At 46.8% G+C, this 13,565-nt stretch overlaps 1 protein-coding gene across 2 annotated transcripts in view; it reads left to right on the top strand.

Moving 5' to 3' along the window:
• Positions 1-13,565, top strand: part of apeh (acylaminoacyl-peptide hydrolase) — a 147,501-nt gene that overhangs the window by 7,959 nt on the left and 125,977 nt on the right. Inside the window, exon 1 of one of the 2 annotated variants that reach the window (XM_038810724.1) lies at positions 11,157-11,214. The exons of the other annotated variant lie outside the window; for it this stretch is intronic. Within the exon in view, the coding sequence (XP_038666652.1) occupies positions 11,185-11,214 (30 nt within the window). The 5' untranslated portion in view covers positions 11,157-11,184. Of the gene's footprint in view, positions 1-11,156; positions 11,215-13,565 lie in introns of those variants that run through there. 2 annotated transcript variants of the gene reach the window in all.

Genomic DNA, 13,565 nt, shown 5'->3' with positions numbered 1-13,565 from the left:
CTCAAGGCAAACTTTATTTTCTCGAGCCTGAGAAACCCAGCCATATCAAATAATCTGTCTCCAGGCTACCAGGGAGGCAAAGGCCAACACGTCGGCCTCTTTTGCTTCTGAACTCCCGGATCGTTTGACACACAAAGACTGCTATCTCTGGACTCGGCAACACCCGCGCGTCTTAGATCTTGGACATTGCCTTAGCAAAACCCCACCAGAATCCCTTAAGAGCCGGGCATGTCCAGAACATATGGATGTGGTCTGCAGGGCTTCCTGCACACCTCGCACATTTATCCTCAACCCCAAAGAACTTGCTCATCCTGGTTGCCGTCATATGCGTCCGGTGGACCACCTTAAACTGGATTAGGCTTAGCCTGGCATGTGATGAAGAGAAATTGACTCTGGCCCGCATCCAGCTCCCCACCTAGCGTCTCCTCCCATTTGCCCTTAAGCTCCTCTACTAGGGCTTCCTCCACCTCCTGAAGTTCCCGGTTGATGTCCGAGACCTTCCCCTCCCCTACCCAGGTGCCTGAGACCACCCTATCCTGTATCCTGAGTGGAGGTAGCAGCAGGAATGATACCACCTGTTTTTTTCAGAAAGGCGCATACCTGAAGGTATCTGAAAGCGTTTCCAGGGGACAAACTGAATTTCTCCTCTAGCGCTTTCAGGCTGGGAAAGGTCCCGTCTATGAACAGGTCCCCCATCCTTTTAATGCCTGCCCTATGCCAGCTTTGAAACCCTCCATCTATCTTGCCCGGGACAAATGTGTGATTATTACGTATTGGGGTTCAGGCTGAGGCTCCCTCCACCTCCTGTGTCCTCTCCACTGACCCCAGATCTTTAATGCCGTCACCACCACTGGACTAGAGGAGTAGCGGGCCGGCGAGAACGGCAGAGGTGCCGTTACAAGTGCCCCTAGGCTGGTACCTTTATATGAGGCCACCTCTAGCCGCTCCCACGTCAACCCCTCCCCAGTACCCATTTCCTAATCATGGCTATGTTAGCCGCCCAATAGTAGCTGCAAACGTTCGGCAGCGCCAGCCCACCCCTCCCCTCCCAACTGCGCACGAGGTACAGTCGCTTTACTCGCGGGGTCTTATTTGCCCATACGAATCCCGAGATGATCTTGTTCACCCGCTTAAAGAAGGACTTAGGGATGAAGATGGGAAGGCACTGGAAGACGAACAGAAATCTTTTTTTTTAATCTGGGGAGGACCGTCATCTTAATGGTCTGCACCCTCCCCGCTAGAGATAGCGGGAGCATGTCCCACCTTTTGAAGTCCCCCTCCATCTGCTCTGCCAGCTGAGATAGTTTGAACTTGTGGAGGGCATCCCACTTTCGAGCCACCCGTATCCATCCCTAGGTACCGAAAGCTCTTCTCGACCAACTTCAGCAGAAGCTCTCACAGTCCCTTTTCCTGCCCCTTAGCTTGGATCACGAACATCTCATTTTTCTTCTCGTTTAGTTTGTACCCTGAGAAATTGCCAAAGTCCCTCAGAATCTGTATGACCTCCCCCATCCCCTCTAGTGAATCCGAAATGTACAGGAGCAGATCATCCGCATAAAGCGAGGCCCGATGCTCCTTCCCCTCCCCCACCCCCTGAACCAACCCCCGCCAGTTCTTTGAAGTCCGCAGTGCTATAGCCAGCGGTTCTGATTTAGAATTAGAACAGTACAGCACAGAACAGGCCCTTCGGCCCTCGATGTTGTGCCGAGCAATGATCACCCCACTCAAACTCACGTATCCCCCCTATACCCGTAACCCAACAACTCCCCCTTAACCTTACTTTTTAGGACACTACGGGCAATTTAGCATGGCCAATCCACCTAACCCGCACATCTTTGGACTGTGGGAGGAAACCGGAGCACCCGGAAGAAACCCACGCACACACGGGGAGGACGTGCAGACTCCGCACAGACAGTGACCCAGCCGGGAATCGAACCTGGGACCCTGGAGCTGTGAAGCATTTCTATTGCAAGAGCGAATAATAATGGGCAGAGGGGGCACCCCTGCCTCGTCCCCCAGTGGAGCCTAAAGTATTCCGACCTCACCCTGTTCAAGCACACACTTGCCATGGGGCCTGGTCGAGTAGCTGGACCCAACCTATGAACCCCTCATCGAATCCGAACCTTCTTAGCGCGTCCCACAGGTTTTCCTATTCCACCCTGTCAAGGGCTTTCTCCGCGTCCATTGCCGCCACCACTTCTGCCTCCCCTCCCTCTGAGGGCATCATGATGATGTTTAGGAGCCTCCGTACATCGAAGTTCAATTGCCTGCCCTTGACGAAGCCTGTCTGATCCTCGCCTATCACCCCAGGGACACAGTCCTCAATCCTAACAGCTAAGATCTTGGCCAGCAGTTTGGCGTCTACGTTCAGGAGCGATATAGGACTATAAGATCCACACTGTAGTGGATCTTTCTCTCGCTTGAGGATGAGTGAAATTCGAAGCCTGTGACGTTGTTGGGGGAGGGTCCCTCTCTTTGGCCTCATTAAAGGTCCTTAGTAGGAGTGGGCACAGCAGTTCTGAAAATTTCTTGAAGAATTCTACAGGGTAGCCGTCCGGCCCCGGGGCTTTGCCCGACTTGAAAGGTTTAAACTAGTTCAGCAGGGGATTGGGAACCTGAATTGTAGCTCCAATATACAAGAGGTTGAGAATAGTGAGGTCATGAGTAAGGTTTCAAAGTTGCAGGAGTGCACCGGCAGGCAGGAAGGTGGTTTAAAGTGTGTCTACTTCAATGCCAGGAGCATCCGGAATAAGGTGGGTGAACTTGCCGCATAGGTTGGTACCTGGGACTTCGATGTTGTGGCCATTTTGGAGACATGGATAGAGCAGGGACAGGAATGGTTGTTGCAGGTGCCGGGGTTTACATATTTAAGTAAGCTCAGGGAAGGTGGTAAAAGAGGGGGAGGGGTGGCATTGTTAGTCAAGGACAGTATTACGGTGGCAGAAAGGACGTTTGATGAGGACTCATCTACTGAGGTAGTATGGGCTGAGGTTAGAAACAGGAATGGAGAGGTCACCCTGTTAGGGATTTTCTATAGGCCTCCGAAAAGTTCTAGAGATGTAGAGGAAAGGATTGCAAAGGTGATTCTGGATAGGAGCGAAAGTAACAGGATAGTTGTTATGGGGGACTTTAACTTTCCAAATATTGACTGGAAACGCTATAGTTCGAGTACTTTAGATGGGTCTGTTTTTGTTCAATGTGTGCAGGAGGGTTTCCTGACACAGTATGTAGATAGGCCAATGAGAGGCGAGGCCATATTGGTACTGGGTAATGAACCAGGACAGGTGTTAGATTTGGAGGTAGGTGAGCACTTTGGTGATAGTGACCACAATTCGATTACATTTGCTTTAGTGATGGAAAGGGATAGGTATATACCGCAGGGCAAGAGTTATATCTGGGGGAAAGGCAATTATGATGCGATGAGGCAAGACTTAGAATGCATCAGATGGGGAGGGAAACTACAGGGGATGGGCACAATGGAAATGTGGAGCTTGTTCAAGGAACAGCTACTGCGTGTCCTTGATAAGTATGTACCTGTCAGGTAGGGAGGAAGTGGTCGAGCGAGGGAACTGTGGTTTACTAAAGTAGTTGAAACACTTGTCAAGAGGAAGAAGGAGGCTTATGTACAGATGAGACGTGAAGGTTCAGTTAGGGCGCTCGAGAGTTACAAGTTAGCTAGGAAGGACCTAAAGAGAGAGCTAAGAAGAGCCAGGAGGGGACATGAGAAGTCTTTGGCAGGTAGGATCAAGGATAACCCTAAAGCTTTCTATAGATATGTCAGGAATAAAAGAATGACTAGGGTAAGAGTAGGGCGGGCAAGGACAGTAGTGGGAAGTTGTGCGTGGAGTCTGAGGAGACAGGAGAGGTGCTAAATGAATATTTTTCATCAGTATTCACACAGGAAAAGGACAATGTTGTCAAAGAGAATACTGAGATACAGGCTACTAGACTAGAAGGGCTTGAGGTTCATAAGGAGAAGGTGTTAGCAATTCTGGAAAGAATGAAAATAGATAAGTCCCCTGGGCCGGATGGGATTTATCCTAGGATTCTTTGGGAAGCTAGGGAGAAGATTGCTGAGCCTTTGGCTTTGATCTTTAACTCATCTTTGTCTACAGGAATAGTGCCAGGAGACTGGAGAATAGCAAATGTTGTCCCCTTGTTCAAGAAGGGGAGTAGAGACAACCCCGGTAACTATAGGCCAGTGAGCCTTACTTCTGTTGTGGGCAAAGTCTTGGAAGGGTTTATAAGAGGTAGGATGTATAATCATCTGGAAAGGAATAATTTGAGTAGAGATAGTCAACACGGTTTTGTGACGGGTAGTCGTGCCTCACAAACCTTATTGAGTTCTTCGAGAAGGTGACCAAACAGGTGGATGAGGGTAAAGCAGTTGATGTGGTATATGTGGATTTCAGTAAACCGTTTGATAAGGTTCCCCACGGTAGGCTATTGCAGAAAATACGGAGGCATGGGATTCAGGGTGATTTAGCAGTTTGGATCAGAAATTGACTAGCTGGAAGAAGACAAAGGGTGGTGGTTGATGGGAAATGTTCAGACTGGAGTCCAGTTACTAGTGGTGTACCACAAGGATCTGTTTTGGGGCCACTGCTGTTTGTCATTTTTATAAATGACCTGGAGGAGGGCGTAGAAGGATGGATGAGTAAATCTGCAGATGACACTAAAGTTGGTGGAGTTGTGGACAGTGCGGAAGGATGTTACAAGTTACAGAGGGTCATAGATAAGCTGCAGAGCTGGGCTGAGAGGTGGCAAATGGAGTTTAATGCAGAAAAGTGTGAGGTGATTCATTTTGGAAGGAATAACAGGAAGACAGAGTACTGGGCTAATGGTAAGATTCTTGGTAGTGTGGATGAGCAGAGAGATCTCGATGCCCATGTACATAGATCCCTGAAAGTTGCCACCCAGGTTGAGAGGGTTGTTAGGAAGGCGTACGGTGTGTTAGCTTTTATTGGTGGAGGGATTGAGTTTCGGAGCCATGAGGTCATGTTGCAGTTGTACAAAACTCTGGTGCGGCCGCATTTGGAGTATTGCGTGTAATTCTGGTCGCCGCATTATAGGAAGGATGTGGAAGCATTGAAAAAGGGTGCAGAGGAGATTTACCAGAATGTTGCCTGGTATGGAGGCAAGATCTTATGAGGGAAGGCTGAGGGACTTGAGGCTGTTTTCGTTAGAGAGAAGAAGGTTAAGAGGTGACTTAATTGAAGCATATTAGAGGCTTAGATAGGGTGGATTTACCGTTAAACGCCCTAAAGACTTTGTTCACCCTCTCTGGGTCTATGGCCGTGTTGCCCTCCTTATCCCGTACTTCCCCAATTTCCCTGGCCGCCTCCCTCTTGCGAAGTTGATGCGCCAGCATTCTACTCTCTTTCTCCCCGTATTCGTAGACAGCCACTTTGGCCTTCCTCAGCTGTGCTACCGCCTTCCCAGTGGTCAGCAGGTCGAATTCCGCCTGCAGCCTCCAGCGCTCTTTCAGTACCCCCGCCTCGGGAGTCTCAACGTAGCTCCTGTCTACTCTGAGGATCTCCCCGACTAGCCTTTCTCCCTCCGCTCTTTCTTTCTTCTCCCTATGGGACATGATAGAGATCATCTCCCCTCTGATAACTGCCTTCAGGGCCTCCCACACCGTGGACACCGCTACCTCCCCCGTATCGTTAATTTCCAGCTAATTCTTGATGTTTCTTCTCATCCGCCCACAAACCTCGTCGTCTACCAGCAGCCCCACATCTAGCCTCCATAGTGGGGGCTGACCTCTCTCCTTGCAAGACGCAAATCCACCCAGTATGGAGCATAATCGGAGACTGTAATGGCCGAGGATTCTGTCCCCTCCACCCTAAGGATCAACGCCCTGCTCATCACAAAGAAATATACACGGGAGTAGACTTTGTGGACATGGGAAAAGAAAGAGAACTCTTTCACCCTCAGTCGGGCGAATCTCCACGGGTGTACCCCCCCCCCCCCCCCCCCCACCTGTTCCATGAATCCCCTCCGTTCTTTAGCCGCCGTTGGTCGCTTCCCCGGGTTTGACCGGTCCAGTACAGGTTCTATAACTGTGTTAAAGCCAACCCCCATAATCAGATTGTGTGAGTCTAAGTCGGGAATTTTACCTAGCGTGCGTCTCATAAATTCCACATCACCCCAGTTCGGGGCGTAAACGTTCACTAGCACCACCTGAGTCCCCTGCAGTTTCCCGCTGACCATTATGTATCTGCCCCCTTGTCAGCTACAATATTCCCTGCCTCAAAAGCCACCCGTTTGCTGACCAGGATTGCTACTCCTCTGGTCTTTGAATCCAACCACGAATGGAACACCTGGCCCACCCACCCTTTTCTCAATCTTGTTTGGTCCAAAAGTTTTAGGTGCATCTCCTGTAGCATGACTGCATCTGCCTTTAACCCATTTAGGTGCGAGAACACGCGAGCCCTCTTGACCGGCCCATTCAGGCCCCGCACATTGCACGTGATCAGCTGGGGAGTGTCCCCCCTTCCCCTCCCCTCCCCTGCTGACTAGCCATCTCCCTTTTTCGACCAGCCACGAGCCCGCGTCCCCCATTTATTCGAGCCCTCCCATTGGAGGCCCCCCTCCGACTCCCTCTGCTCCCCCATGCTGGCACCTTTTCTGTCAGCCAAACAGCATTCCCCCCCCAGCAACCCCGTGATCCCAAACCTCAAGTCAAGCACCCACTTGACACTGGCTCTCACCCCATTATGCTCCCATGAGTCAGCTGACCCATGCTGACCCCGGCCGCTCCCGCCTCTGTCTACGATTACTCAGGTGCCTCATTTTGCACCCAACTTATCTGCTTCAGCGGCCCCCATAGAACATTTTCCGCCCCCTGCCCCCAGCAAAACATACAGCAAATCCCGGGTGCAAACCCGGCCCATCAAAGAAACGGCTCCAGCTACCAGGAGAGCAGCATCACGTGTAGGGCACCCCTCCTCCCTCTGTGGCCGAGTTCTGCAAAAGCCGAAAATATGGCCAAAGAAACAGGGAACAAACAAAAATAATAGGAAATAGCATAACGTCGCTGCCTCCGGCTACTCATCAAATACCGTCCCCACCAGAATAACGTCCCAGTGTGACTGTCCTTTAGTTCGAGTCCAACTTTTCTTGCTTGATGAAATTCCATGCCTCGTCCGGTGTATCAAAGTAATGGAGGCAATCTTGGTACGTGACCCACAGCCTCGCGGATGCAGCAACCCGAACTTCACCCCTTTGCTGTGGAGGGCCTCCCTTGCACGGTTGAATCCAGCATGCCTCTTGGCCAGTTCTGCTCCAAGGTCCTGGTAGATGCGGATTACGCTGTTCTCCCACCTGCTGCTCCGCTCCCTTTTAGCTGATCGCAGGACTCGTTCCTTATCTGAGAGGCGGTAGAACCATACCACCATGGCAGTCGGTGGTTCATTCGTTTTGGGCTTCCTTGCAAATTCCAGAGGCCGAGGGAATGCTTCTGGCCCCATCACGGACCCCAATAACGTGGTCACAAATGCGCTCGCATCGGACCCCTTCGCACCCTCGGGTAGGCCCAGAATGCGCAAGTCTGCCTCCTGGACCTGTTTTTAGCCTCTCCTGCCACTTCTTGTGTAGGATGTTGTGTGCCTCCACCCTGACGGCCATGCCCAGTATCTCGTCTTTGTTATCCGAGACCTTTTTCTTAATCTCCTCGATCGCCTTCTCCTGCATTTTCTGGGTCTCAACTATTTTCTCCATTGAGGCCTTCATTGGGGCCAGCATCTCCGTTTTCAGGTCAGCAAAGCAACTTCTAAGGAACTCCTGCTGTTGCCACGACCACTGGGCCCATGATCCAAGCCAGCCGCCATTTTCTGATCCTGCTGCTTCTCGCTTGTTTGGCCGTCCTGCTCCTGGTCCCCTCCATAAACTGCTGTGGGGAGCCTACTAGAGCCGTTTGCCCGCCGGTTTGCGTCGAAAAGGGGCCGTCAAAGCTCCTTGAAAGGGACTGTTAGCCCGTTAGCGGCGGGAGTTGCCGAAAACACGACTTATCCACGCATGGCCGCCACCGAAAGTCCTCGACAGTGAATAAATTTAAGGAGAAGTTAGACTGATTTTTAATTAGTAATGAGTTGAAGGGTTACAGAGAACGGCAGGACGATGGCATTGAGGCCATAATGAGATCAGCCATAATCATATTGAACGGTGGAGCAGGCTTGAGAGGCTAAATTGCCTATTCCTCCTAGTTCTCATGTTCTACTGTGTCTAATTCCACTTCTAGCTCTTGGTCTATAGTTCTGTAGGTAACAGTACCGCAAGCATAAATCTGGTGTTCTTGATTAATAAGGAGATCAGCGGTTATGGGGAGAAGGCAGGAGATGAGGGATGGAAAACATATCAGCTATAATTGAATGGTGGAGCAGATTCAATGGGTTGAATGGCCTAATTCTACTCCACCACCTTATGGCCTTATGGTCTAATTCAGCTGTAAGGACATGAGTTACCTGTCTCCCAGTTAATGGAGCTGTTGATCACAAGTTCCTAACCTGATCCCGTTGCTTTTTGCAGCATGGTTGTGTTTGTAAACCTCAGAATTGTGGTAATTAGCTATTATTTCAATGGAATATGTGAATAATTGACAATTTTGTTCCTCATGCTCAACTGTCACCTGGTAGAGGAACTATTGTAGGGTCAGTACAATGAGTAATAAAATTTTTGTGTTCAGCCTTGTTCTTTTTTAATAATATTAATTGTAGATATGCAGAGGGTGAGCACTTTGTTCAGTTTAATGGAACATTTGAATTAAATTATGTGGATTTAGTGCATCTGTTCCACAAGTATTCAGAATTCTGATTTGGTAATGTTTGCAGTCAGTTTCTCGACTTGTCGGCAGGCCATTTCTTCATCGATCCATTCGGTATTTGTTCTGGTGTGTGGAGTGTGTCTGGGAAGCTGACCTAGCCTAATTAGCTTCATTGCAAGTATGTGTCTGGATATTAATTTGTGGAGAGACCAGCAGTTCAGACGTTCCCAATTCCTGGCTGTTGGACCATGATTTCAATCTGTCGTATAATTTATTTACAATTGTTGGATTTGAAATATCTATGCAGCATTTCCATTGAATGTGTGGGTGGTGTATTGAGTTGTGATATTTTACCCTCTGCAGTAGTTTAACAAATCCAGAAACATGCTGTTTCCAAATGTTTAATGGATTTTTTGCAACCAACGCAAAGAACAAAGCATCGAGCGCATGCCATCACATCTCAAATTCTGCTGAGATGGATGGAATGTAAGTTTTGTTTTAATGACTGTTGTTAAGGTCTTAAAATGTTCAGTTCCAATATGGACCACTAATTTGGAGATATTGCTCAGCATTAATAACATAAGAAATAGGAGCAGGAGTAAACCACATAGTCCATTGAGCTTGCTGTGCCAGTCCATACAAATATCATTGATCTTCTGCCTCAACCCCAATTTGGTGACAATTCCCAAATCCATAGATTCCCTGAGAGACCAGAAATCTATCTGAGCCTTTGGGATGGACAATTCCAAAGGTTCCCAACCCTCTGAATGATGAAATTCTGCCTTATCTCTGTTTTAAATGATCAAACCTATATCCTGAGCTTGCGCCCCATGTTTTCAATCAGTGTTCTCCAATAGGATTTCGATGCTTGCCAAACCTGTGGTGATAAGGCTACCTTATTCATCACAATACAATATGTATGCAATATTAATAAACCAAATGTGCAATCTTTTAAAAATAGATTTAAGGTTTTAAACTGACACCAGCCAAGGCTAACATCACGTACTGTCAGAGCTCGGAGAACAACTTCCAAATAGTCAAATTATTCCGAAAAACAAGCCTCCTATTTCATTTGAAAGTGTTCTGTTTCTGACAAAGTGTTCCAGTTTACTTGAAACAAAAATTTTCCAAGAGTGAACTGTCTTTATTTTGTCAGAATTCCCAGGAGGGCAAAGAATCAACATGTCTATTAATAATAATCTTTATTGTCACAAGTGGGCTTACATTAACATTGCAATGAAGTTACTGTGAAAAGCGCTTAGTCGCCACATTCCGGCGCCTGTTCGGGTACACCGAGGGAGAATTCAGAATGTCCAATTCACCTAATGGCATGTCTTTCGGTACTTGTGGGAGGAAACCAGAGCACCTGGAGGAAACCCACGCAGACAAAGGGAGAACGTGCAGACTCCGCACAGACAGTGGCCCAAGCTGGGAATCGAACCTGGGACCCTGGTGCTGTGACGCAACAGTGCTACCCACTGTGCTACCGTGCTGCCCATGTAATGGCTTCTTCATTCTGGCTTTTGATTTGCTTGCACTCTGTCGTCTGCCATTTCCAAAAGTAGAGTCCATACATTTAATAGACCTTTGGCTTATGGCCAACCTCCTAAAATATCTCTATTAGTTCTACAGCACCCTTTTCCTTTTGATCCCTGGTTTCAATAGATCTATTAGGATGAAGGCTGAACACATTTTCATGTTGCTGCACTGTCCAGTTTCCCAAAAATTGGATACTCCAACCCTCATTGGTAGCCACGCAATGCTGTCTATTGTTTAATCATCTCAACTGTTTTGCGAAAACTGCCAACTTACCAGCTAAGTTTAAAACCAAATTCTTCAGTTAGCTTCCCACGTGTCATTAGATTCCCAAGAACATTTTGAGAGCAATCAGATAGCTTTCCTTCTGAAGGCTGGCTGTTCTTACATCGCGTTTCATGGAGTGGTCCTGCAAAGTAGGAAAGTAGGAACTGAGAAGGTAACAAATGGACTGTTTTTTCATGTTTCATCGAGCAAGTGGACATCAGCTTTCAAGTCACTAGAAATCCGGCAACTGAACTATATTTCACTAAGCACAGTTGCGATATGACCAATATGTGACACCTGTCTAATCGCAATGTAGTTGACTCTTCCTTTCTCAATTAGAAACAGCCAAGTGAATCACACCCATGCTTTGAGCACTGCTGCAACTTTGATACAACTCCATATTGTGTGGTTCAAAAAATGAACAGCAATGTCTATGGCTGATTTGTTCTAAATCACTGTGTAATTCCCTTATTTGAGTACTTCAATTTCGTTACAATAAAGTCTAACATGCTATTTGCCTTCTTAATAGCTTGCTGTAGCTGACTTTGTGTTCCTTGTTGCAATTACATCCAATTCTCTCAACAGCAACATTCAGAAGTTTTGCACTTTTGGTAGCCATGATGCGGAGATGCCGGCATTGGACTGGGGTGAGCACAGTAAGAAGTCTTACAACACCAGGTTAAAGTCCAACAGGTTTGTTTCAAACACTAGCTTTTGGAGCAATGCTCCTTCCTCAGGTGAATTGCCTGAGGAAGAAGCAGTGCTCCGAAAGCTAGTGTTTGAAACAAACCTGTTGGACTTTAACCTGGTGTTGTAAGGCTTCTTACTGCACTTTTGGTTATAAGAATAGAGAAGCAGAATAATTTTTTGAAGTGACTAAACTGACACAGCCCTACATATTGTATCTGTCACCTTGGTGCCAACTTAGCTACATCTCCCTGCAGCTTGCATTCCCTCCCAGCCTTGTGTCATCAGGAAACTTGGCTACGTTACCCTCGGCCTCCTCCTCTAAATCATTAATGTAGATTGTAAACAGCAGAGGCCCCAATACTGACCTTTGCACAGCTCCACTAGTAACAGCCAGTAAACCTAAAAACCCCTTTTATCTTTACTCTTAGTATCCTGTCCATTGGAAATATATAGCCATTCCATCACTGTCACTCGGTTAAAATCCTGGAACTCCCTCTCTAACAGCATTGTGGGTACACCTATGCCACAGAAACCGCAGAAGTTGAAGAAGACAGCTCACCACCACCTTTTCAAAGGCATTTATGGATGAGCAATAACTGCTGGCCTAGCCAGCGATGACCACATCCCATAAATGAATAAAAAGAAAACACTCCTCCATTATTGCTGATATATTGTCCCCAACTCCATGAGACCTTATCTTGCATATTGACCTTTTGTGTGGCACGTTACCAAATGCATTTGAAACTACACCTACATGTTTCCCGTTACCAGTTACATACTTAACTCTAACACATTAGTCAAACATTATTCTCCTTTTGTAGAACCATGTTGGCTCATGATGGCTGATCAGATGATGATTTTCTGAGTGTATTGTTAAGACTGCCTTAATAATAGATTCAAGCATTTTCTTGACAACTAATGCCAGATAATTGACCTGTGGTTTCCTATTTTTCTTCCCCCTCCTTTACTAGAGTGGTTGTGTAACATTTGCTAACTTCCAATCTACTGGTTCCACTCTGTAATCCAGAACATTTTGGAAAATCATGAACAGTGCATCCACTATCTCTCTGCAGCTATTTTCTTTAGATCATATGAGGCAGACCATCAGCTCTTGGGGACCTGTTGGTTCCGAGTCCCTTAATTTTCTCCAATACTCTTTCCCTGTTAGTACTAATTATCTTAAGTTCCTCACTCGTAGCCCCTTGGTTACCCATTTCTTCTGGCACTTTTGTGTTCTACTGTGAAGACTGAATGTCCCTGCCCTTTCCCCATGATTTCGCCTGCCTCTGCCTTTAAGGGTCGAATATCTACTCCATCTACACTCCTCCTGTCTATACGTGTACAAACTCTTACAATCTGTTTTTATATCTTGGCCACTTTATTCTCATTCAAATTTTTCACTTTTCATCAACTTTTTGGTCAGTCTTTGCTGGTTTCTAAAATTGTCCCAATACTTTACAATGATAATTTGTAATCTTGTAATGTCCTCAAGTTGCCTTAATCTAATATCCTCCTTAATCTATCCGAGATACTATTGGAAATCTTATACCTTCTGGAAGGATTGGCTGCTCCCCCAGGAGCATAGATTACTATTAAAACTAAAAATGGACATTGTTCATGTTGGCACATGTATTGTGAATCCAGTTCATTTTTCCGTTTTCAGTTTCTGCTCCCCATGCCCCTCCAACCCGACCTCAGCAAACTACAAAAGGCAAACTGTTACAATGGTTTAGTTAACAAGACATTTCAATTTTTAAACTTCAGCCTAGCCTGGTGCAAGCAAAACAGGTTCAGCTTTGTGTAAAACAAAATTAATTACTAATGTTAATGGAGAGCAGCCATGGCAAAGAAAAATTTTGTTGTGGCGATTCTGTGGGAGATCAACTAAATGCTGAAACCAAATTTAATTTCTAAGAGTTCCCTCAATATTTAAACTCCACCCATCTAATGAATATGCTGTGAGGGGAAAATTGCACAACACAGTTTTACTAGATGCGTTTAGTACAGTATTAATTATTTTGGCTTGATTTCCATGTACAACCGATGATAGAGATCTGCTTCAACTGTTGGTGACACTCTCACTTTAACACCCTGTGTTACCTCTGACCTCTACTTTCCCAGTGCATTCAAAACTCTTGATGCTGATGTCCTTGCTCCCAAGACATGTTCACCCACCATTCCTGTGCTTTTTGAATGACATTGGCGCCCGTCAAGCAGCACCTTGATTTACAATTTCTCATCTTTATTTTCAAATTTTTCGCCCCTTCCTATTTTTGTGATCATCTCCAGCTCATCAGCACTCCAAGAG

Source organism: Scyliorhinus canicula, chromosome 11 (genome assembly GCF_902713615.1).
Source record: "Scyliorhinus canicula chromosome 11, sScyCan1.1, whole genome shotgun sequence".
Classification (NCBI taxonomy): Eukaryota; Metazoa; Chordata; class Chondrichthyes; order Carcharhiniformes; family Scyliorhinidae; genus Scyliorhinus; species Scyliorhinus canicula.
The sequence above is the reverse complement of the archived record's forward strand: the minus strand, read 5'-3'. Positions and strand labels throughout refer to the sequence as shown.